This window comes from Tasmannia lanceolata, unplaced genomic scaffold (genome assembly GCF_043159265.1).
Source record: "Tasmannia lanceolata isolate RefF3 unplaced genomic scaffold, GAP_Taslan_0.1 ptg000003l, whole genome shotgun sequence".
Classification (NCBI taxonomy): Eukaryota; Viridiplantae; Streptophyta; class Magnoliopsida; order Canellales; family Winteraceae; genus Tasmannia; species Tasmannia lanceolata.
In genome coordinates, this window is record NW_027518680.1 from 60,847,573 (window position 1) to 60,873,161 (window position 25,589).

At 38.6% G+C, this 25,589-nt stretch overlaps 2 protein-coding genes across 4 annotated transcripts; one reads left to right on the forward strand and one right to left on the reverse strand.

Annotated features, from left to right (window-relative positions):
- The first annotated feature begins 244 nt into the window (after positions 1 to 244).
- On the forward strand, positions 245 to 5,300 carry LOC143857738 (O-fucosyltransferase 20-like). Its single transcript, XM_077368199.1, has 6 exons — positions 245 to 767; positions 1,258 to 1,426; positions 1,570 to 1,659; positions 2,056 to 2,339; positions 3,556 to 3,814; positions 4,602 to 5,300. The coding sequence occupies exons 1-6, from the start codon at positions 277 to 279 to the stop codon at positions 4,830 to 4,832; spliced, it is 1,524 nt and encodes a 507-aa protein (XP_077224314.1). The 5' UTR covers positions 245 to 276; the 3' UTR covers positions 4,833 to 5,300.
- A 533-nt stretch (positions 5,301 to 5,833) lies between these two features.
- On the reverse strand, positions 5,834 to 24,617 carry LOC143857718 (protein STRUBBELIG-RECEPTOR FAMILY 8-like). 3 transcript variants are annotated; one of them, XM_077368182.1, is made up of 16 exons: positions 24,229 to 24,617; positions 22,638 to 22,770; positions 22,394 to 22,465; positions 22,226 to 22,291; positions 22,068 to 22,139; positions 21,898 to 21,969; positions 11,773 to 11,844; positions 11,606 to 11,671; positions 11,467 to 11,532; positions 11,039 to 11,370; positions 10,150 to 10,409; positions 8,779 to 9,050; positions 8,268 to 8,403; positions 8,034 to 8,173; positions 7,447 to 7,603; positions 5,834 to 6,329 (listed from the first exon to the last, which is right to left on the reverse strand). In XM_077368182.1, the coding sequence occupies exons 1-16, from the start codon at positions 24,344 to 24,346 to the stop codon at positions 6,177 to 6,179; spliced, it is 2,187 nt and encodes a 728-aa protein (XP_077224297.1). In that variant the 5' UTR covers positions 24,347 to 24,617; the 3' UTR covers positions 5,834 to 6,176. The 3 variants fall into 3 exon arrangements, with proteins under 3 accessions (XP_077224297.1, XP_077224290.1, XP_077224305.1); XM_077368175.1 differs by having other exon boundaries at positions 10,150 to 10,412; XM_077368190.1 differs by having other exon boundaries at positions 10,150 to 10,412; positions 22,638 to 23,464.
- Between the last annotated feature and the right edge of the window lie 972 nt (positions 24,618 to 25,589).

The following is a 25,589-nucleotide window of genomic DNA, read 5'->3' on the forward strand; positions in this document are numbered from 1 at the left end:
TAACCAAGAAAGAAAACCATTTGGGTTTGGTTGTTTATCTCACGACGGACGGTAGGTGGAATAGATATTGATTTTCTTTTCTTTGTAGCCTTCTAATACAAAAAAAAAAATGATTAGGAGAGCTGTTGGAAAATGATTTTCAAAAACTAAAAGCGTTTGGTGGCTTTATTCAACTGCTCCCTCTCAAAATTGTTCTTATCTAAAGGCTCCAGCCTTCTTCTTCCTTCACTTTTCCATCATTCCCTTCAAGTGGATTATGAAAGACATACTCGTGAAATGTCTCACAAATGGGCAACTCAAAGACCCATCTCACTAAAGCCTTTAAACAAGGCAATTACACCATCTCCCAACCTTCTAACCCCACGTAAAGCTGGATACTTATTTTTCCTATTAGCAATTTGTTTAAGCTTAAACATTTTCCGGCTAAGTTCTCCTCCCTTGTGCACTTCCGATCGCCCCCTTCCAAGTGATAGGCAAATAATCACCGAACTTTTCCGATCAATCTCTAAATTGCCTCGTAGCAAAGAAGAATTTTGGAGGCAGCCAGACGGGTTGGGATACCGTCCATGTTTGAATTTCAGCAAGGAATATCAGAGAGCACCGACCGGTGTAGCGATGAAAAGGCGGAGGTACTTAATGGCCGTGGTTTCGGGGGGTTTGAACCAACAAAGGAATCAGATCATAGACGCGGTAGTCATCGCTCGGATTCTCGACGCGGTTCTAGTCCTTCCTATACTTCAATTCAATCTAGTTTGGGGTGATGAAAGGTATTTTATTACCTTCTTATCCATTGGCCTGCCTAGGTGGGAATGGTTGGGACCTCGCCATAACAGACAGGTTTGAAGGGCCTAGCCTAACCCATTCCAAAAGGTCCATAGCGGATGGAATGCATTAGGCTAGGCCGATCAAACCTGTCCTAGGCTGGGTCCCACCTATACCCATGCTAGGGATTTGTTGGGACCCAGCCTGGTATGGGACAAGTTTAAACAGCCTAGCCTAATCCGTTCCAAAAGCTCCATAACGGATGGAATGTGTTAGGCTAGGCCCTTCAAACCTCCCAGGCTGGGTCCCACCTATTGGGTCCCACCTATTCTCATACCTATGTAGACCCAATCAACTTTTAGTTGCCCGACAGAGGTACATATATGTGCAATGGAGACCAATATAATTTTTTCCATCATTTGAGCGCCTCAACAAATTATTCACCCAAATCCAAACTTTATAACTATGTTAACACCTAATCATGGTTTAGTGCAGCGAATTTTCGGATATTTTCGATGATCGACACTTCAAAGAGACACTCAAGGATGATGTGCATGTGGTCTCGTCGTTGCCGGCAAGTCACCTGAGAAAACGGCCAGTAACCAAGACTATCATGCCTTTGAACATTGATGAGACATGGGTTCGAACCCAATTCATGGGAAGGGTTAGTCCATTCTCCCTTTCTTCCTTCTCTTTTAATTATCCTTTAAGTACATTGATTAAGACACTTCAAATCGATTAAAGGTGATATGCCCTCCCAAATTGATCATAACACCACCCTTCATTCATTGTCTAATCTAATCACAGATCAACAAAGATGGTGTCTTGATTCTCCGAGGGTTCGATTCAAGGCTCTCAAAGGACCTAAATTCGGATTTACAAAAGCTTCGATGCAAGGTTAACACATCTATCCATATACCAAAAGTGTTTACCCAAGTGTTTTGATATGGATGCTTTAATATGGTAACGGCTACCATCTCTAACCAAACCCATACATACGGTGGGGCCCCCCATCCTCACCCAAAATCAGTGGGGCCCACCACTGGCCCACCATTTTATATCATGTTTTGACAAGGTGGATCACATCCATTAAAACTCATGCATCTGGTAGGGCCCTCCATTTTACATCATGCTTCGATGGTGTGGATCCCATGATCTCCACCCAAGCCCATGCATGGGGTCCATTATTTTACACCCATTGATATCATGGGCCAAGAATGTTAGTAACAACATCAAGACTAATCTTAAAGAACTCTTAATTCGGGTTCTAATGTAAGTGATCATAATTTTCAGGTGGCATTTCATGCATTAAAGTTCAGAGCTTGGATAGAGGAACTTGGACAAAAGCTTGCTAAGAGGATGGGAAATGGGGGCCCATTTCTGGCATTGCACCTCAGGCTAGAGAAGGATGTGTGGGTGAGGACTGGTTGCCTCCCTGGTTTGGGCAAGGACGCGGACCGTTCGATCAAGATCGAGCGAGCCGCACACCCCGAGCTCCTCACGTCTCGTTCTAATTTCACCGCCCGACACCGCTACATTTCCGGCCAGTGCCCTCTCAACGCCGTTGAGATCTCTAGGTAGGTACATTTGGCACCCCTTGTTTTGGTTCTTCCAAGTGGGGTCGCTAAATTTGGCCCGTGCCTTGATCCGATCTATACTGTCCATTTCGTGGGCACCTCCTTGGATTACCCATGGCCTAGATTGTCAATCTGATCGAACCATCTTAATTATCTAGTCATCAATCAATTTTTCTTATGTGGGATTTAGAACCGTCCACTTGTTGGTTCTTGGCGATCAGACAATTCGGATGGTCCGATCAAGTTTCTTTTGGGCCCAGCAAAAATGCAATGTCGGCCCACCACATTGACAGTACAGATTGATTTACACAGGTCGCGTGTACGGTGGGTGGGATCCGAAAGAGTATTAATTATATTTTGCACCTTTTTACGACTAGAAATTCATCGATAGGATCATTGTTAAAGTCTAAAAGATTAAATAACGCCTTCTCCAATAGCTTAAGCTTTTGGAGTTACTGGTTGTTTCACATGGTATCAGAACAAATGTCTGGGTTCAAACCTCCTTAACAGCAAAATCCACATGAAATGCCAAACCTAAAAAGTGGGGCCACATGTGCCACGTATAGGCCAATCAAAAGAAAAAGGGGTCACTCGTGAGGGGGAGTGTTAAAGTATAAAAGATTAAATAACGCCTTCTGGGAACTATTTGACAAGGAAAATGTTCAAATAAATTCAAAATGTTTGAGAAGAGTTCAGGAAAATTACATGTTTTTTTTTTTTTTTTTCAATTTATACAGTTAAATCTACTACATAATTGGTTATTTTTCTAAATATATAATCCATAGTAAAATGCAATAAACACTTATTTTCCAGGAAAAATCCATGTGTTGGCTCAACTAGATTAGGATATGACTTCAATTTTTATTTTTAATATCTCAAGAGCTTTACAAATAATATATAAGAAATTGATGAATTATTCCTCAAATTAGCATTTAATTCAAGAAAATGCACTGAATTTGAAAAATGGAAGAATTTTTGAATATTTGGAACTTTGAAAGTTGAAATAGGGCAAATCTTCTAGAGATTTTCTCGAGAATTTTCAATATTATGATGGATATGAAGAAGAAAACAAAAGGGAACTCAACTACTACAACACTGAGTCAATGTAGTGCTAACCAATTCAAGATACTCTTCTAAGTGTAATTAAATAAAAATTAAATAAATGATATGAAAATCTCCCTTGCTTTGATATTGACACTCCTAAATTTCACTACAGGCTGCTCATAGGACTTGGCGCACCCGAAAGTATGAGGATCTATTGGGCGGGGGGCGACCCGTATGGGGGCGAAATGGCGCTTGAACCGCTCCGATCAAATTTCGCTCAGTTGTATAACAAGTGGAGCCTAGCCGACGCAGGTGAGCTTGATCGGATCAAGCACAAGTCATCGGTTTTAGCGGCCATAGACTATGTTGTCTGCCTAAAGAGCTCGGTCTTCATGGCTAACCATGGAGGGAATATGGCTCGCTCTATCCAGGTACTTCTCATTCATGAACTCGGTCAATGAGTTCGGGTAGATGACTCGCTGAGTTCAACGAGCTCTTCCCAAAGGAAATGACTTGGCTAAGTTGAACGGTTTTTCATTGACCAGGCTGAGTTTTTCAAGTTTTTTATTGACCCGGTCAAGTCGAAATTGAGTCTATACAGCCCACTTGAATGAGTTTTCCATTGACTCAACCGAGTTTTTAAAGTGGTTGATTAATAGACTTAGTTTTTTAACTGGCCCAATTGCGTATTTCAAGTTTTTTATGACTTTGTCGGGTGAAAATAATATTTAAAAACTCACCGAGTCAGTCATTGACTCGCTTGAGTTGACTCTATTTTACCTTAGATGAATTCTCGTCCATGTCCGAGTTTTGCTCTACCAAGTCAATTAAAACTCCTTTCACTCATCCGAGTTAATTAAAAATTGGCCACATCAATCATCCACTCGCCCGAGTCGACTCCCCTTCAACTCGGTTGAGTTCTCATCCAAGCTGAGTCAGCCAACTTGGATGGATTTTTCATTGGCTCAACTCAACCAAATCTTTTTTTCTAGGCAACATTAGACTACAACCCAGTTCAACATGTTTTTCAATTTTCATTCACCAGGCAAGAGTTTTTCTAGTGACTCACCAAGCTTTTGATGACTTGATAAGACAAAGAACGAGTTTTCCATTGAATAGGCCGACATTGAGTTGGCAAAACATAGTAATAAACTCACTAAGCAAGCTTCTATAACATTAATCTATCTAAATCACCCAAGTGTTTGGTTAATGGCTTAGGGGCAACGAGCGTTCGCAGGACACAGGAAATATATCACGCCAAACAAGAAGGGAATGGTGGAGCTATCCATGAATAAGAGCTTGGATGAGAGAGAGATGAAGGCAAGAATAAAGATGATGCATTTAGACTTATCAGGCTCACCATTGTTGAGGACAGGAAAGCTCGGAAGAGACGTGATCGCGTTCCCAGTTCCTGATTGCATGTGCACCAGAGAGAATTCCCGCTCCTAAGCGATGAAATCGAAACCTTGGGCCCGCCAGATGAACGGGCCAGATCACTCGAACAAAACCTTGGGCCCACCAGATGAATGGACCAGATCAATCGAACAAAATCTTCTCATCTTAATAAACATATAGATCATTCTCACATCTCACTCTCCTGCCGGTCAGGCGACATGTCTGTACGCTGATCAGGGCCGTTCATCCAGTGGCACCGCTATGGGATCATTTACAGTGTTGGGTTTGCAAGATTTACTATGATGGAAGACAGTGTGCAAGTCCAGATAGAGCAGTTCATAGAAAAAAAATCAGACTAGCTTAAATTGGAAATGCAGAGTGATTACAGTTCAGTAGTCTCATTTTTTAAATGTAAAACGATTTTTTCAAATGGAAAGATCTCCCTACTCCCTAATCCTGAAGGAGGGCTTTAAGGTGTGATGTATTGGGAATTCATAATATCTGTCCAAGTGATTTCTTTCTTGTTTTTTGGGTTTTGGAGGCTTGGCAAGTCCTTTTTTCTTTCTTTTTTGTCCTATTCTTGTATCTTTAAGGTGAAGGCCCAGGTTCCTAGATAAATTCTAGGTTAATACAATGAGCTTTGTGAAAGAAATTAAGCTGCTTGAGAATGAAGATTTGAATAAGGTGGTGGTAAACAAGAAATTAGGCTTAGTGGCTCAAATATCGTTCCATGGATATTCGCCTTTCTTCGATTAAATCCAAGACAGTTAGGAATGTTTTTATATCCTTTCATCATGTTAGTTAGCTAATGGAGTGGCGGACGGTTGGAGAGAGTGGAGCTCTTCAATTTTCTTCCCCCTTGAGCATAGCAAGGGCTTGTATTTGTTTTTCTATTCCCTTTTATGTTCTTTGTTTGTATTGACCTCTCGGTCTTTTTTCACCTATAAGGAAATAGCTTACCAATAATAAAAAAAAAGAGTTTTGTTCGAGATGTTGGTCAAGCAGATTCATGAATCCAATAGCAGAAATCAACGGTTCTATCTATCCAATGATCGTGGTTGAATCGAACAATTTTATTTGACAACAGAATATCCACAAAATACATTCAAAATGCCAATAAGTTAAAATACAATCGAGCAGAATTTCAGATTGGATTACACCACTTGATTTTACAAAAATGTATATAACGTAGCCGTAGGAAAAATAGTTATACACATCCGAACCTGACATCGGCCGGCTGTCAATGATAGAGATCATCAAGATTGGATGTAGATGAGAATATGTTGTCGTAGAAAACTGAATTCTGTTCCACATCTCCTTTAAGTGACCCTGATCATTGCTTGCTCGGATACAAAATTGAAAGTCATAAGAATAGCATATAGCTTAAGCCTCATAAAATTAGAAGGATATATCAGGTGCCTCGTGATCCGGGATCCTATATGAGAACCCTGTTTCATCACTAGAACGCCTTTTGATTACACTCGCTCTTTGCATTAACCGGACCAATGCTTGGACGACTTCAGACATAGGAGGCCGAAACTCTGGCTCCGGCTATAAGAACCATGAAACCACTGTTTAGAACTACTCTAAAGCTGGCATGTAATACATTCATCATTTCTAGTTGTTAAGAGTAAGACTCACCGGGAACAAAAAAACAAAGGAAAAGGAAAAGAGAAAATGAAAATTTTGCCACTAAAATAATCAGAAGAAATAAAAAGGGCGTGGTTAAATATTTTTTCTTTCGTTGAATTGGGATAGTAAAATATTCTTAACATATCCCCAAGTAGCAATCTTTTTCCACTTATAATTTAAACTATTAGTATGGCATGTACTGCTGGGACCTGGGTAGAACTCACCCTTAAAAGCTAACCCTTTAGGGGAGGGTGCCCAAGTCCTTATAAGCCCATCCACATCCATTCACTTTTCCCATGTGGGATCTTTGCTTTTGCATGGAACCCCCAACATATACAACTGTACATGTACTAAGGTGTGCATGCATATTAGTGTGTATGACAATGTATTAAAGTGTATTGAGGAAATCAATGCAAACACTTATTTCTATCTTTCGCACAGAAATAAACATAAATGATGAGGCTCCATCAAATGTTTAATCGGCTAAAAAAGGGAAGGCATTGAGCTCAGTCGATATCATTAACTTATTCGTGCAAATAGAATTACCAAGCCCTATAAATAGAATTACCAAATAGAATTAGCTTTAAAAAAAAAAAAAAATTACCAAGCCCTATAAGAGTAAATACTAAATACACATATCTGTTATGGCTTCACAGTTGATAATACTATGATACTAGCAAAGGAATGGGTGATGGGTCACAGCACAAAAACTAGTGTCAAGTAGGACCAATTAGATAACTTTTATCAGTGTCAACCATTAAAAACCAAGACAGAGCAAGGTTCGTGAAATTGATGAAGTGTCATCTAATCAGAGGATCAAGGGGTCCATGAAAGTAGTAGTCAATAAAAATCTGCTCTTCTCATCTCATGAAGGTTAATCTGCAGCAATTATTCAAGGACTTTTCTTGATGAAAATATTAGATTTTATGCAATGAAAATTTCATGAGATTTCATAAAGTAATTCAGTGATATTCCTAATATATTACAATTACAAGCAATGCACAGTGTAATAGAAAACAAGATTTGTGGACTGTACCTGAAGGCATAGGGCAATGACATCGGCAAAACGTGAAAGAGATTTCGCAGGGTACATGCCATTTAGTGCAGGATCAACCATTTTTGCTAAGGCATCAATATCATGAAGCTGTGGGGTAGCCCATCTGACAAGGGATTGTTCTGATCTTATCCTCGAACTAAACAGTAAACATCGAAAAAGTAGAAACCGAAAAAAAAAAAAAAAAACAATAATCAGAGATCAGAAACAGCATAATACTCCAGCATGATTTTAAATTTCGGCCGAAATACAGAAATTTCGGCTGAAAATTCGGATTTCGGCCGGGGCCGACACCGAAAATACAAATTTCGGTGTCCGCCCAGATTTTGGCAGAAATTTCAGAAATTTTGGCCTCATTTTTTTAATTTTTTTCCAAAGTTTCCACTTTTACCTGAAATTTTGGCCAATTTCGGAAAAAAAATCGGTAAAAGCCGAAATTTGTTTTTTTTTTTTTTTACCAAATTTTGGCTGAAACTGAAATTTTTCGGTTTCAGTTGTGGCCGAAACCGAAATTCCAAACCATGTACTTCAATAGAGAGAACAAACTCATGAGATTACAGAGGATTTACCTGTCCAACGGTTTCCGACCTGTCAACAACTCTAGCATCACTACTCCAAAGCTGTACACATCACTCTTGACAGTGTAAAGTCCAGACATGGCAAATTCAGGGGCACTGTAGCCAAATGAGCCTAACATCTGAGTTGAAACCTGTCAAGCACATATCAAGTAGCCCTTTCAAACAATTCAACCAAAGAATAATCTTCTCACGTGCAGAATTACATTCTGGTTCAATTTGTTTTACCTGTCTCTCAGTGTTTGGTGTTAGTGCAGCCAACCCACAGTCAGATAAGTGGGGGTTAAGCTCTTCATCAAGTAATATGTTTGTTGACTTGAAATTTCTATGAACAACAGAAGGCAAGCATACTTCATGCAAATACCTGGGCACATAATTGAGGGCACCATTTAACAAGGAACAACCAGTACCAAACCAAAACCAAGGATTTAAATATCGGTTTCAGTGTCGGTTTCCGAAAATCGGTTTTGGACGAAATCATGTAAAATTTGGAAACTCAATTTCAATATTTTACGGGAAATCTTAAATTTTCGGTGGAAATTTTTAAAATTTTGGTGAAAATCTTGAACTTCGGCGAAAATTTCGGATTTCGGTGAAATTTCAACGTAATTTCGGGTTTACGTACTTTCGGTGTCAGTCCCAGCCGAAATCTGAGATTTGGGCCGGAATTTCGGTATTTCAGCTGAAATTTAAAATCATGACCAAAACAAATTGAGATGGTGTAACATTACAAACTTACTCTAGAGCCCTAGCAGTGCCAAGTGCTACCCTAACACGTGCATTCCACGTTAATATCTTGCTTTCATCATCAGTAAAGTGCAAGATATCATGCAAAGTTCCATTTCCAACATATTCATAGACCAGAAGTCGTTGCCCATGCTCAACACAATAACCTAGTAGTGTAACGATGTTGGAGTGCCTTAAACGTGACATGTTTGAAACAGCCTCAAGAAAATTATCTTCCTCTTGCAAAGACAGTGCCGCGCTATCGATTTTCTTGACAGCCATTACCTAGATCAAGCAACATATTGATGGTAACTTGTTAATTCTGACAATAACTGAAAAACAAAGATGGAAAAGGAAAGCAAAACAAAGTGATCCAGAATAAAGTCAGCATGGAACCAGAGATTTCCGCAAGACCCACACTCCACAAGACAAATGCGTCATAAATTTAGCTCCAAGCCAAAAACTGGGTTCTATTTCAAGTCATTCATTTCTAAAGACGACCAAGGAAAAGCATATTCAAATCCTTTTTAGCAGTGTAAGCTCTACATATAACCAGAGCAAGAATCATACGCATAAAAGGAAAATGAGAAATATGGGCTTTGGGAACTAGGGAGACTGAGAAGCAAGAAATACCAATAGAAACTTATGGGGAAGACTCAAGAATGCTGAGGGAATGCTTAAGAAAAAAATTGCATTTCGCTCTATTTATTTCGACGTAAAAATGGACATAAAATTTGAGGGAATGCTTAAGAAAAAAATTGCATTTCGCTCCATTTATTTCGACGTAAAAATGGACATAAAATTTGTTTTATGTTGTAAAAATGAACAGAACACAAATTTGACGTCCATTTTTACGTCGAAAGAAATGAAGCCTTTCTGAAACTTGCTTCCATGTATACATGTTCTGCTTGAAGTTTTGTTGTATTTTTTTCTATGTTCCCTATATTACTGACATTTCTCTCATATTTTCGCATCTTTAGGAAATCAAACTGAACTTGTTTCACCGTGTTTTATATGAAAGGCGATCCGAACTTTGAATCGGTCTCTCTGCACAACTATAGTTCTACCAATGCTATAGGACACAAAATGTAAACAAAGTAAAAACAGCATTCATCAAAATACATATATGGTACTTCTGTAATATGACACTAAAATGGAAAAAAACTAATAAATACCTCACAAAATCTAGCCCCAACATTGGCAGCCTGAAATCCATTTTAAACTTACTTTCATAGCAAGAATCTAAAACCATTTTTTGTTGAGGTTTATGTTGATCAATTCCAGGGAATACAAAAATGGATTTGAAGTTTGATTAAAATATATTGTAAAATATAGATTTTAATAGACAATACTGCAAAGTTGACAAATGAAAAGTTTTAACAACCTTTCCGTTAGGGAACTCCGCCCTATAAACACGACCAAGGAAACCTTCACCGATGAGGCATTCCTGACTAAAGCTGTTTGTTGCCGTTTGAAGAGTAGCAACAGTGTAAGAAATTGCAGTAATGGGGGATTTCGGTCTCTTTCCAGAACCATTTTTTCCATGTATCCTCTCGCCCATCAATTTTTCTGCAGGTGGGAGAGGTTTCAGATTTGTTATGGGAGTCACAGTTTGTCCCCTTTGCTCTTGCATCTCTTTTTTGGCTGCTACAAAAGAAACATAACAGATAATAGGAAGAAAGTCAAGATGGATGACACGAGAACTTTCATTATTCATAAAATACAAAAAAAATTACAATGCTTACAAACACACACAGAGATTCATATATTATATAAGGTATATTCAAAGAATACAGTTCGTACTTAAAAAATTTATGATGCATGGGCCAAAATGTTCTAAGGTCATATGTTTTATAGGCAAATCCACAAATAGATGCATAATTAAGTGTCTTACACATTAATGTTCTCATTTCAAAACAAAAAAACATCAATATGCTACTATTATGTTGAAAATTGGCACATTGACTCCCACCCTACATTTGGTTAGCAATTTCCACATAGTAGCGTCATTGAACAAGTAACAAAATAGTGAACACTGCTAACCCTACAGAAATATTTCCGATAGGAATACTTAATGCATCAAATAAATAAAATCAAAAGAAAATTGGTAAACCCGGGCTAAAATCAGTTGTGTACAATGTACATCACAAGTGAATATTTGACAGAACAGAAATCTCCTTTTCAGGCAAAATTAAAGCTTTCTGTCTAGGAAAATCAAGAGATTTTCCTTTGAAGGAAGAGGAAAAGAGAAAATTAAATTAAGGAATAACTACCTTTATCTGTACCAACTGAAAGAGATCCCAAAGAGCCTTCCAAGGTACTTCTCTTCTCAGCTTTACCTTTGGAAAATTTCCAAAGGCAAAAAACAATAGCCAGGATTGCACATAGAGCCATCAAAATGGAACCCATAACTATGCCTACTATAGGGCCCACTGTAAGGCTTCTCTTATTATTGCGATCTGGAGGGGAGGCTTGGCCTTCATTTCCTTGAGATGGATTCAAGGTTGCAGTATGGTTACGGTTATTATGAGATCTACCCGGAGGAGGTGAGGTATACGGAGGTGGAGGAGGAGCAGGACCATTATCAAACGAATTTCCCCCAATTCTGTGTAATTGTAATTATGGAATTAAAAAGGATGAACAGGATTATAGAAAAAAAAAAAAAAATGAACAAATGCAATGGGGCTAATTAACAGCTTACATAAGATTTGGGATCGATTTAAACTCCTGTGGAATCCACCCACTAAAATGGTTGTTTGCGATATTTCTGTTGAAAACTCCGGCAGTTAGTGTAAGAGTCGAGCAGTACATAGAATAATAATATGGGAATAAGAACTTACAGATTAGTTATAGGCAAACCCGTAAGAACATCAACTGGACCGCTTAACTGATTATTTTGCAAATAGCTGCCAGAAAAATCCAACTTCACAAATCATGGAATTTCTAGAAAGTGCGGGTAAATATAAAACCAGATTCTTATCAAATCCTCTATTCTCAGTACACTCACAGAGTAGAAAGGTTTGACAGGGAACTAAAAGAATTTGGAAGAACTCCAGTCAAGTTGTTGAAAGACAGATCCCTGCCATGGAAGTGCAAGCATAAATCAAACACAGAACATAAAACATTAAAAATGGTTGAAACTTAAATAGAAGTTATTAAGGCCAGGACTGCTTTTCATGTAGAGTCAAACGTATTCTATTACTAGGGTGCAAGCACAAAGATGTAAAAGGTATGGCACAAAAATGCTGTACAATTCAGCAAAACTTGTTTTAAATTATGGTCCACAAGTCTCTCTCTCTCTCTCTCTCTCTCTCTCTCTCTCTCTCTCTCTCTCTCTCTCTCTCTCTCTCTCTCTCATATATATATAAGAGAGAGAGAGAAGTGATTCTACTCGATCGAGTAAATAACGTATCTACTCTGTCAGCAATAAACACAGTGGGCCCACATTGTTTGGGTGATGCAAACCATTTATTTGATGAACCCTGACATAGATACGGTGTTCCCATAGGATTTCGTGCCAAAAAATACTCATGTGCATAACACCATGATGAAATAGAATATGTTGAGTATCTTAAATCATCAACAAATTTAAACCATATTACGCTGTGCATATGGTATCACTTATCAGTTTACCCCACCACTTTATGGTCATGGTTATGGATTCCTGGCTTCAACCTTAACATATTAAGGATTGATTGTATCTCCTTGCCAATAAGACTTTTTTTTAACGGTAGCAAAATTTTCATTATCAAAAAAGGGAGGACCAAGATGGTCAACCCCTAGAGAAATACAGTAGCATCGAATGAATAAACAGCACAGGGAAATACAATCAATGGAAGCCAAATCAAGGTGGAAGGAAATCAAACATCCCAAAGCTTTCATTTTTAGACCCCGCCCTTGCAAGACTATAAGCCACGCTATTGGCAGATCTACAAACATGGTTAAAGACGATCGAGGACCCCGCCACACAATCTTGGATTTAATCAAACAATAGAGCGAATCTCCAAGGAGGCACTAGGGATCCTTTAAGCCAACGGATGACATTGAGGGAACCCCCCCCCCCCCCCCCCCCCTCTACAATCACTGTCTCCAATTGTTCCTAGTCCAAACACTTGATGCCTTGATGAACAGCCCGGACCTCCGCCTCACTAGTGTCTACTACTCCAATCGGCCCTGCAAAAGCCCATAACACCACGCCCCCATCATCCCGTAGAACTCCACCAATACCATCAGGACCTAGTTTCCCCAAACTAGAACCATCGAAATTCAGCTTCAAGAGACCTTGAGGGGGATTCCCAATTTTGAACAATCACTTGATGAAGCTCTGCGCGAAGCAAATATCTCTCCATCCATTCCAAAGATCAAAAGCCAAGACAAACTTAAAGGATTGGATAGATTACATTTTGAAAACAATGTGTTTAACCCCTCTCTTTTGTCTCTTCTTCTCATCAATGGGCTGTGGGAACTGAATCATAAATGAGGTTACAAGTTCTAAGAGAGCTGGGTTGTTTGGATGATTATCTTTAAATTAGAGAGAACCGATTCAAAGATACTTTAATTGCAATCCATATCATCCTTGTGTATTTACAAAGATACTTAGGCGAGAATACGAACAAAAATATGTATTACCCATCGCAAGAGAACAAACAATATTATAACAATTCCACACACACTCATATTCTGATAACAGAAGCATGCAGAGCAGAAAGCATAGCAAACAGGAAAATAAAATGCGTTATAAACCCAGCTTTTCATGGCAGAAGAGGGGGGGAGGTGGGGAGCGATATGGCGTGGGCATCGCACAAGTCCATACCCATATGATCTCCACCTCCGAAAACTTTACAGTGCAGACTGCAGAGAGATGGGGCAGGAAAGAAAAAACACGAGAGAAATGGGGGGCGGACAACGGAGACAGAGAGGTGAGACAGAGAAAAAGATCTGGGAGTGACACAAGAATGAGACGAAAGAAGGTTCAAGTGGAGAAGGGAGTCATGCGAACTGCAAAGAGAAGTATTTAGGCTATTCGGTCATGGTTTTACTTCATTAAAAGTGAGATCACAGGGATAGGGTTGGGTGGCATTTTTCAATGAATCCATTCTCAAATGCACCACCCTTGATTATGTACTCCGAAAATGAGCAACTCCAACCATATAAAATATGTTTTCCCAGAATAATCATTCCACAAAAGAAAAAACGGTGTATCCAAACACTCCCTATCGTTAAAACTCCATAATCAAATATATGAAGAAGAAATAAATAAAGTAGTGTTTGGTTGCACAGCAGTCCTCTCGGAGAGAAGTGGAAAAAAGTAGGGGTGTCACTACCAATATAGAGAGTGAAGAGAGAGACAGAAAGAGATAAAAGACAAGACCTTTTCCATTATTCTTCTACCAAAACTCTACCTTATTAGGAGAATTTGATTTGAATATGAGAAGGGGGGACATGAGTGCCACATGGGTGCCACATGTACAAAAAAGCAATAATTATGTCTGAAACATGTTGGGAGTCTCCTGAAACTTCAATGCAATATTGGCAACCAAACGAGGAATCGGCAGCCGTCGGCATTTGAAATTCCATTTGAAAATCCCTAAACCATATTGAAGCATTAAAACCCTCATGAAAACCTACGCCTAGAAGCTTAAAAGTGTGGAACCTTTAAACCCTGACCCCACCCCAAACCCTTCACACCATAAATCCAGTCTAAACCCCATAAGAGTCCTCAATCCTATAATTCATTTAAGGCTATGTTTGGTTGCACAAGCGCTAGGCATTCATTGGAATTTCAAACGCCAATCAATATTGATTCCTTATTTGGTTGCCAAAATTGCAACAAATTCCACTTGACTCCTCAGCATGTTTCAGACATCATTATTGCTTTTTTTTCCATGTGACGCCCATGTGACACTAATGTCCCTCCTACTCATCTTCCAACCAAATTCTACCAAAATGGTAAAATTTTAGTGGAAGAATAGTGGGAAAGGTTTGTCTTTTCTCTCTTTCTCTCTCTTCCTTTTCTCTCTCTTCACTTTCTATATTGGTAATGACACCCGTACTTTTACACTACTCTCCAAGAGGACTGCCACGCAACCAAACACTACTTACCACTATTCTCCGAGTGGAAATTCTAGACATCTTCTATGCTTGTCTCCTTCCTTTTGACTTCTTATTCCACGACTCTCTGAGCCACCCCCGCGCAACCAAACATAGCTTAAAGGAGAAGAAGATAAGTCATGTGACAATGGGAAATGATTCGATTTCATTAACTCAATATTGTCTATTACAATATCTTTTATACAAAGAATACTGAAAGAATAACATACCCTTAATGCATGGTAAACAGATATTACTAAAAGACCCCTCAAGCTGCTGTGTTACCTAGAACATGATCAGCTTGCATGTCAAATGCATGTGATGATTTGCATTAATACCCTTTATGATAATTAGAGTTTAAATTATCACTATCACTTTGCTTTGGAAAGAGTGGAGAATAGTGACATCCTTTCTCTGTTTTGTGTAGATACTTTCTCAAAGATTGGATTTCGTGATAATTTAAACTCTAATTATCATAATAAAGAGCATGATATGCAATGCTCCTATAGGAGATGTCTAACCCACAAGAGCCCTGAGCAGCAGCAGTCATAGCACAGTATTCTTGCCTCTACACTAGATCGTGCACTCCTAGTGCAAGCATAACTTGAAAATGATACCAGCACTACGCAGATGATGCTAACATCCCACACTTATAAATCAAAAGAAAATCTCACCTTTTCTACACAGGGACAAATTTGTCCTATTTATAATAGTCTACAACCCCTCGTCAATTCTTTTATAGTTAGGAGTGCTTCCGTAGTTGCACATCTTTGCCTTATTCCATTTCCTTTCATCTCATCAAAAGATCAACCCCTCTGCAATTTCAAATTCAAAAAACCCTAATCTATGAAACCTTGCTTCTTATTACTCCGTACAACTCAACTCAACTCAACTAAGCCTTTTTCCCAAACTAGATGGGGTCGGCTAATGAATCTTTTAGAAAATTTTCATGAAGTAGTTGAAAGGATCTATCCAGCTCAAATTGACTAAGTCTAATCCTGACACTAGTTGGGTTCGTCTACATGGATCATTTTCTTCCATTCTATCCTATCCAAGGTCATGTTCTCTGTTATGTTCCTAGCCCTCAAGTCTTTCCTCACTGTTTCTACGCAAGTTGTTTTCGGTCTGCCCCCTACCTCTTTTTACTCCATCAACTTGGCACGAGTCACTTCTTCTCACTGGAGCATCCAAGGGCCTACGTTGGATATGCCCAAACCTTCTTAAGCGGTGCTCTCTCATCTTCTCCTCAATTGGTGCCACCCCCACCTTTTTATGGATTTCTTCATTTTCTCCTCAACTGCTTCTTACTACTCCATGAGACAAAAAGAGTTCAACATGGCATGAAAGGATGAAACTGACCTCCTTGAATCAGGATATCCAACCATAGTATCATTCAACCTTTAACTCATCTATTCTGTTGAGCCCTATAAAACAGCCAATGATCTAGTGTCTACAGGCTATAATTTACCTCATCATCCTTTTTCCCATGCAAATGTTCCTCCCTCTAGCCATGAAGAAACTAGAACCTAATTTACTGCATAAGTAACATAAGGTCTCATGAATGTGAGGTACTACATAGCTCCTATCATTCCACAATAGGTCAATGGATCTCTAATCTTTTCTCCTTTTCTTATTATTATAAACCACTAGAGTACTAACAAGTTTACAATTCATCATGTAAAACCTGTGTAAGCCCAAGGGTTCCCCCAAGGGCTTCTCACACCTTCACCTATGTTTTGATGATTAACAAACACGAATTGATTAGCTTATAAAGGCTGACAAGTTGCCTTGATTGTTGTACTTGAACAGGATCACTTTGGTTCATTACACAATCACTTCACTATGCATGGCTTGGAGATCAACTTGCAAACTACTTATAAAAACACTAACATGATGGGAGCAAGTCTAAAGTGTCATTCCTTAGAAGATCCTACAAGGTGAAGTTCATATTTGAAGATCTCAAGCAAGTCAAGTATCAGTTGGAGCTCATTGAAGACAAGTTCGAAAAGAAGCCCAATTGAAGGATTTTCCATTCTAAGTTGTATCTCTAATTCTCTTGTGGTTTTAACTATGAAGGCAGATGTAAAAAAACCCTAGAAATTCTGTTTTAAGCCTTAGAATCGAGGTCCCAAAGGTTGCAAAGTTTTCACAAAATTTCAAAATGAAAAACACAATTTTTATGCCTCGCAGCCAACAGACCCCATGCCCCAGGGGACCGGCCATTGTGGACCGAGAAAAATTAAAAAATGTCAGAAGGTAGAAGGTGGGCAACCAGGCCTACCCGGACGACCGACCCGGGCGACCGCCGTACCTCGGTCGACAAACCCACTTTGAATTTTGTTTTTAAAGATGTGACCGGCGAATGAGCGACGGGCTACCGGCCCACCGCAGGCGCCCGAGTCTGCGCGAAAATAGATCTGTTGGGGCTCAACGGCTACTTTTCAATTTGACCCAGTTTTTACAGTTTCGCCCCCCAACGGCTAGTTCTTTGCAAAGACTATAAAAGAGGGTTTCTACCCTCATTTAAATTTGATGAAATGATTTTCCAAATAGCCTAAGACCCATACAAACCATTTTACATTCTTTTGGGTTTACAAACCTCTCACCAACCATTGAGCCTTGATCTTGGATTCTAAAAGAGAGTTGGTTTAGGATTTACTTTGTATTTATCTTGAGAGGATTTGTAGTGAGTTTCATCATTGTAAAATACGCTTACAAGGAGGCATCGTGCGCATCAACTTCTTCTTCATCCTTGCATCAAGGGTCTACGATTCAGCCCGTAAAGAAAGGTGAATCCAACGTTTTATTGCAAAAAGGGTTTGTTCCCTTGGAGGCGTGGAGAGGTGATTATACGGCTTGAGGATTCGGCTATAGTGGAATCCTACCATAGTGAAGAAAATCCCAAGGAGACAAACCTTGCGTAGTGGAGTAGGTCCTTGTGGTTGAAGGACCGAACCACTGTATACGGTTGCGTCGTCTCCTACCTCTTCTCTCTCTCTCTATCCTTGGGTAATTGGTAACACTTTCTCCTTTATTTACGTTGAACGTATTTGAATAAGGGATAGAATAAACTAAGATTAATTTCACACTCCCTTTTAATAAGGCAAATTTTTTTAATTATAACCAATTCACCCCCCTCTTGGTTGCCTAACCCGCATTTCCACTTGTAGAACAGATCTATGACATATTTCTTTTGAGTTAATACCAAGCCTTCTTGAGTTCTTTCAACCTAAACTACAAGAAACTAGTGCAACTCCCTTAGCTTTTGTTAAAGTATAAAAGATAAATAACGCCTTTCTCCAACAGTTGAAGCTTTTGGAGACGTTGGTAAGCTAACATGGTATCAGAGCCAAAGGTCTCGAGTTCAAACCTCTCGGATAGCAAAAATCCACATGCAATGGTGGGCCCAAAGTGGGACCACATGTGCCACGTGTTTACCAAGTGAACCACACGTGCGGGGGAGTGTTAAAGTATAAAAGATAAATAACGCCTTTCTCCAACAACTTGAGCTTTTGGAGAAGTTGGTTAGTTAACAGCTTTCATGTAAAAGCTCCTTGTAGCCCATCTTTCAACATTCAAAACTCAAGATTACCACTTTCAGTGATTATAATTATCACTGACATAAATCAAAATCAGAACTATACCTAATTGTTTATGTTTGATGAAAAAGAGAATTGTCATACATGTCTTCTCTTGCGAGCTTGATTTAGTCTATCAAACTAGGCTCCTGATGCTTGTTTCAACTTTCAAACCATTAATAGCCTTCTTGAGCTTACACACAAAGCAATCTCTATTTGGAACGCCATGCCAAAGCCTTTTGATTGCTCCATGCGGAAAAACATCTATAGCATCCATCTGGTATACTTTCCATCCAAAAGAGTTAATTAAGGCCAAGAGTCTTCTTGAGCTTACACACAAAGCAATCTCTATTTGCAACGCCATGCCAAAACCTTTTGATTGCTCCATGCAGAAAAGCATCTATAGCATCCATCTGGTATACCTTCCATCCAAGAGAGTTGATTAAGGCCAAAATAAATCTTATTGTAGTTTCCTTAATAATTGCGTTGAAAGTCTCATCATAGTCTTAGTTTGCATTGCCGATGTGTCACCTTTTATATGTCTATAGTACCATTTGTTTTTTCTTTAACTTGCATGCCCATTTGCGTCCTAGACCCTAATATAATTTATATTTGCAAACATGGCTACAACCTCCCATGCGACATTCCTGTGGATAGCACTATATCATTTCTCATTCCATAACTTGAATAGTTAAGATAGTTGAGTCATTTACATTTACAAAAGTTATAGTATGGTGGATATTACACCCCCCCATCGATTATGTGAGGCTCTGAATTCTGAGAAAGGTCGATAGGTCATTACTAGATATTTCACCCACCCATCGATTACGTGGGGATCTGAATCCCGAGTAAGGTCGATAGGTCGTTATTGGATATTTCACCCACCCATCGATTACGCGAGGATCAGAATTCTGAGTAAGGTTGATAGGTCGTTACGGGATATTTCATCAAGGATTTACATTTGTTCTACTAAATGTAATACATTTGTTCCTACTAATATTTTTGTATGACTGCATAATGCCTCTTCGGTAGATACTATTGTGAAGTTGAAGAATTCTCACCCATGTGCTAAAATTCAACGTACGAGATGTGGAGAAGAGAGAAGGAAAGAAAAGAGAAGATGAGAAAAGAGGGGAGGAGGAATTTATGTCGGCGGGTACCCCAACCCCACGAAATCATTTATTATAAACTTCCCAAAGAGCAATTACAAGATGTGCCATTAGGGCCATCTTAACGATGGGCGCTATCAATTATATAAAGACACTATCACTAATGAATATTATAAACTCCGTAAACTTCTTAAGCTCAACAAAACTACCCCTCAAGCTACTGCATAGATGCCATCCATGCCCAGCTAGAGCAAATACTACCTACGCGCTATATTTGTCAATTCCTCTTTGGACCTTACATGGTGTAGACATCAATTCACTAACAGCCTTCTAACAAACAAAATGGAAACCCACTTCAATTTGTTTATTTCTTTGATGAAACACAAGATTGCTGGCAATGTATGTAGCAGCTTGATTGCAGTAAATCTTCATAGGCTAAGGAACCTTGAACCCCGGCATTTTCATTAGTCTTTAACGATATATATTCGTGTGTCTTGTGAGCCATCGTGCATGATACTCTTCTTCTGCACAGGATCGGGAAACCAAATTTTGCTTCTTGTTGCTACAAGTAACCAGGTCACCACCAAAAGGTAAAATTACCGGTAGTGGAGCATATGTTCAAAGGAGGCCATGTCCAATCTGCATCTAAAAAAATACTCTACCCGTAGATGGTCATATTTTCTGAATAAAAGTCATTTTCCTAATGCTCCCTTAAGAGATATTAGAATACTTCGAACAGACTCCTATTGATCATGTTTTGAAATTTCCACCGAAACCAACATAAAACAATCTAAATATTTTTGTTTCCATCCCCACTAAAATGCATACAAAACTAAATGCATATGAAAACCAAAAACATAAGTGTATTAGCAGGTATGCTATACCAATATGTGCGACATAATTATATTTATATGAATTCCTGTGGAATGTGGTGTATGTATTATGAAACATATTTATATGAATTACATTACATATGAAATGTGGCATGTACAGAATTATCAGGCATGCATGACAACATGTGTCACTAGGTGTTTGATGCTGTTAAACTGTTGTAGGTGGTTTTTTTGCTTACATAATAGTTTTTGGTGTGTATTTATGCTTATTCTAGCACTTCCTAAAGTTTCATCTTAATGTCCATCATTTGCATATGTTTCCATACGTTTACGTAATTTATAGGGTTTCTGCCAAAATTTATATCCAAAACTAATACGTTTCCAGGTTTTCAACCACGAGGTCAGAGGTTCAATCCCAGCTTACGTATCATTAAAAAAATAATAATAATAATAATAACCTAAATTCCATTTCCATCACAACTGACATGTATACCTGAACTGAAATATGAAACCTTGATTGCCAGAAAGGGCAAGGAGATGGTGTAGGCGAGTGCGTATGACAGAAAAATGGGCATCTGGTAGTGTGAAATATTGTCTTCTTGAATTGATCAAGGAATTCCAACACTAGTGCACCACCTACATAGTGACTGAGCCAATGGAAAAGGTAATTCTTCAAGCAATGACTGAACGTGTTTGAGTCCCGTTGCTTCTGCTGACTCGTGCTAACTCGGTGGCAGACTCAGTGGGACTAGGAGGAGGTTGTTGCTAGTGTGCTCTCTCAACTGTTATCATCTCGGGTATGCTCTCTCGCATATAATTTTGCTCGTAGCCCTTTTTGTTTTATGTTTTTTGTTTTTTTTCTTTGTTGTTTAAGTGTGTTAAAAGTTTTAGCCAGCTGAGCAATGGGATCTAACAAAATGACAAACAACTGTGTGGTTATTATTTGTTAATCCATTTCCCTATATTTATATGTACATATAGGCATAGATATATGCATATACACACAAATAATTGTAGGGGTGTTCCCTAGAGCACTCCTAAATCTGAAAACCATTGAAAAATGACCCTTTGATTGCTTCATTCCTACTCTAGGCTCCTAAGAATTACTAGAAAAAATTGTGACTGGAAATTGCACTGAAAAAAAATTCTATTGTCAAAAAATTGTGGGTGACCCCAACTCACATGACATTATAGAGTTAACCTTATTCCATTGGAGAAAATCTTGCTGGGCCAATATCAGAATATAGGCAATACAAACAATCGTAGTGGCAAATGTCCATCTTGAGCCTCGTTGAATTTAAAACTGGACTGCCAAGGAGAAACACTATTCTCGTTTTACATTGTCACTAAAAGATTGAGGTTTCTATGACCTTGCTACTTTCTGAAAACATGCACTGTTGTGAACCAAGGATAATATCTACACTCTGTAGGTAAAAAGAATTTTACTTACAATGGAAAGATCGAGAAAATGAAAAGAAAGAATCAGAACAGTGTTGCATATGATGATGGCTGAAAACCTTACAAGACAGAGAGATTCCCAAGATTCGCAAAAAAATCCCCAATTGATTGTGAAAGAGTATTGTGGCTGACATTCCTAAAATCAAGGACACCTTGTTAAGGGAGGGTGTTGGGTTGTCAAACAACAAAATACCGTCATGAAACATTAATTTCACCCAAATAAAAACAACTTACAAGTAGTCGAGGGAAACCATGTTAAAAAGAGAGTAAGGAAGAGATCCACTGATATCGTTGCTTGCGAGGTTTCTGCATTGTGGAACATAGCACTTCACTTCAGTGTGAGCTAAAAACTTCTAAAGGAATATAAACAGAATCAGAGTATGGGGCATTACAAGTATGTAATATTTGGTGGCAACTGGTACGGGATCGTGTCATGTATGTTGTTGTTGCTTAAATCCCTAACAAAAATAAATAAAACAGAAGAAAATTAACTGCATAAATGAGACAATGTCAAAGGTACAGCTTTCATTTGTAGAGGAGAAGGGAATAAATTGTCTCACATCGTTGTCAAGGACAAAAGGCTTGAAAGGAGGTATCCCATGGTTCCCGTGAGCCTCAGCCCGGAAATCTGGCTGTTGTGGTATCAAATAGAGCATCATTAGTTAAGAATATACAGTGGGCACTTATCATATTAAAGCCATTCTTTTCTTTCATTTAAAAATAGGTACCCCTTTTTTAAAAAAAAAAAAAACGACGATATACAGTTGCAAGACATAACAGAACAATCAAGGAATGCATACATACATGCCTACAACAGCCGACCCCGCACAGGAGACCCCCTTCCATGATTCTCCACAGGGATCGCCGCCACTTGATTTCCATCCAGATAGCTGAGAAGGGTTGTTCAATGAGCTATAGATGTTCTGAAGAGCTTGAACTGCAAACCAAACAATGATATTCTCAGTTACTAAATACTAGTGTAATGATTTCAAAGGCTCCAATAAAATCGAATTACAGTTACATCCCTCCATCAGAAGCTTTTAATCCGCATGACCAGAAACACTACAACTTCCATTTCAATAATCCAAATAGCATAACGATTTCTTCGTGCCGCAAACAATTGAAATATTTATAATGGAGCAATAATCAAGGTGTTCCTCTAAGAACAAATGCCATCCAGTTTCCAATCTTTTTCATCAGACACACCGTTTCTTCACAGTTTCAGTCTATCCACAGTCAGAAATATTCCACTTTGAACAAAATTTCTCCATTAGCGATCCTAATGTAAACTTTCTCCATCCGAGATTTCTCGAGAATTCCAGAAATAAAAAATCACTAACAGGCCTTTTGGATACGCGGATTTTAGAATCCAGAATTTAGTTTGAAAACAGTGTACAACATGGCTCATGATCAAGCTGCTGTGTGCTCTTAAGTAAGAAAACCAGGTTTTAGAAATCTCTCCCGCATCCTGAGATTTCTAAAACCTGGAAAAATGGGATGATCTGCTACTCTCTTGCTCTTGCTGACGGAAAGAAGGGTGATTAATCAGAAAACGACGGCTGGTCTGTTTCTTCTCTTGTCTCTCATCTACACAAATCCCTGATTCTAAAATCCGCATATCCAAACGGCCCCTAAAAGATTCAAGAGCAAACACTTCATTCAAACGAATCCATAGAACTAGTATAAATTTTCACTCATATAAAGAAGGAAAATATTTATGCATTCAAGTCTATCCACAGTCAGAAATATTCCATTTTGAACAAAATTTCTCCATTAGTAATCCTAACATAAACTTTCTCCATCCGAGATTTCTCGAGAATTCCAGAAAAAAACAATACGCGGATTTTAGAAACCTAGATTTCCTCAATATTGTACATGGGAGACAAGAGTAGAAAGAGACCAGCAGTCATTTTTTTTAATTTCTCGCCCTTCTTTCCAGCCGCAAGAGAGCAGCAGATCACCACATATTTCCAAGCTTTAGAAATCTCAAGATGCGCAAGAGAGATTTCTAAAACCTAGTTTTCTCACTTAAAATCCAAGAAAAGCTGTCAACACAGCATGCGGCAGCTTTATCATGAACTCTCTTTTTACACTGTTTTCAACCTAAAACCTGGTTTCCTCTTAGATTCAATATCAAACACTTCATTCAAACGAAAAAGATTTATGCATTCGCATTCAGAAATATTCCACTTGGAAAAAAAAAAAGTTTCCATTTTTCCATTACTCATCCTAATGTAAACATTTTCCATCAGAGATTTCTAGAGAATTCCAGAAAAAAAAAATAACTAAAACATTCAAGAGCAAGAATCAAAAGAAGTTGTAGAAATTTTCAAGCACATAAAGAAATAAAAAGATTTATGCATATGATTTTGTATCAAAAGTTTGAAGAGATTACCATCGGATGGATCTGTAATGGCGTAGAGAGATTGAGGAAGAAGAAGAAGGGAGAAAGTAAAAAAAGTTGAAGTAATGGTGAAAATTTGTGAGGGTTTGGATCTCTTCTTCTCCACCATTTTTTTCTGGAAAAATCTTTCAGCTGTTTGGTTCTACGCCATGGAAATTAAAATGTATGAGGAGCTGGAGAAAATGAGATCTTTGAGAATAAAAGTTAGGAAAAATGAGATCTTTTTTATAAGTTTTCGGCATTGAAAGAAAGGAATACAGAGAGTGGATGTGTGTCGGCGAAGGAAGAAGATTGGGGGCGAAAAAGAAAAGATAAATAGAAAGACAGGGGGGTGTTTCTAGTAAAAAGGTACCCAGTAAATTTTTTTCTTTCCTTTTTCTCTACCTGTCTCTTGAGTTGTAATCGATGGGACTAAGTAGACTTTAAGTTGGTGGGACCCACTCGCCGTCCATGTGACATGTGTCTCTCTGTAACCAAGACGTGAAGACCATGAGATTTGATACGGGGATATGAATGTCAATTACGAAAATACCCCTAATTTGAGTGCTATTTGCTTAAGTTATTACTTACTATAACTACGTAGAGGAAGGCACTTGTTTTCTCACTTCCTTTTTCTTTTGGCTCTGTTCACTTCTTTTCCCTGGTGCTGTTTTCTCCGGAAAACGACCTTTTTTTTCCTTAACAAGATAGAATTTCTGTATTCACTTCTTTTACAGGAAAAGGTATTATCATATGTAAAATTTCTTATTTAAAAGCTGAAAATGACGTGCAAATTGACTTTTTCCCTGTTACTTAAGATTTGGTTTCCGATTAAATATATCAGAAAGAGGCTTTTCAAGGAAAACGAAGCATTTTCCTTGACAGTTTCCCTGGATTCCTTTTCCTTCTGCCATATCACTTGGAAAGGAAAGGAAAACGAAATCATTTCCTTTCCTTTCTGGGGAAAAGAAGTGAACAAAGCCTTTGGGAAATGTTGTCGGCATAACTATATTTTGATATTTGCACAGTCCCAACTGCCAGTTATTCTTTAATTGGCTCGTGAGAGCTTTTTGGGAAATGTAATGGGTGATGATATTTTCACCCCCTGCAGTACTTGCACACCCCCCCCCCCTCTCTTATAACGTGATTTGACATACAGTTGCCCACTTTTCACTTCAAATCAAGTTATAAGGGGGGTGTGCACGTAATGCAGGAGTGAAAATATCATCTCCCAATGTAATAACCTTTTTTGACAGCGCTGAAATAGGTTGTGCCGAAAAAAATCATTTCCATTGGATGATTCTAGCTTAGACCTGGCAAAATTAAACCCGTACCAGCAAGGTACACCCGGCCCGTAGTGAAAGCCACGGGTA

Coding starts and splice junctions, on each gene's coding strand:
- LOC143857738 (XM_077368199.1), top strand. CDS start 277: ATGTCTCACAAATGGGCAACTCAAAGACCCATCTCACTAAAGCCTTTA. Junction 768..1,257: donor CTAGTTTGGGGTGATGAAAG/GTATTTTATTAC, acceptor GGTTTAGTGCAG/CGAATTTTCGGATATTTTCG. Junction 3,815..4,601: donor ATATGGCTCGCTCTATCCAG/GTACTTCTCATT, acceptor TTAATGGCTTAG/GGGCAACGAGCGTTCGCAGG.
- LOC143857718 (XM_077368175.1), bottom strand. CDS start 24,346: ATGGTGGAGAAGAAGAGATCCAAACCCTCACAAATTTTCACCATTACT. Junction 22,771..24,228: donor CATTACAGATCCATCCGATG/GTAATCTCTTCA, acceptor TTTGGTTTGCAG/TTCAAGCTCTTCAGAACATC. Junction 8,174..8,267: donor CACCAAACACTGAGAGACAG/GTAAAACAAATT, acceptor TGTGCTTGACAG/GTTTCAACTCAGATGTTAGG.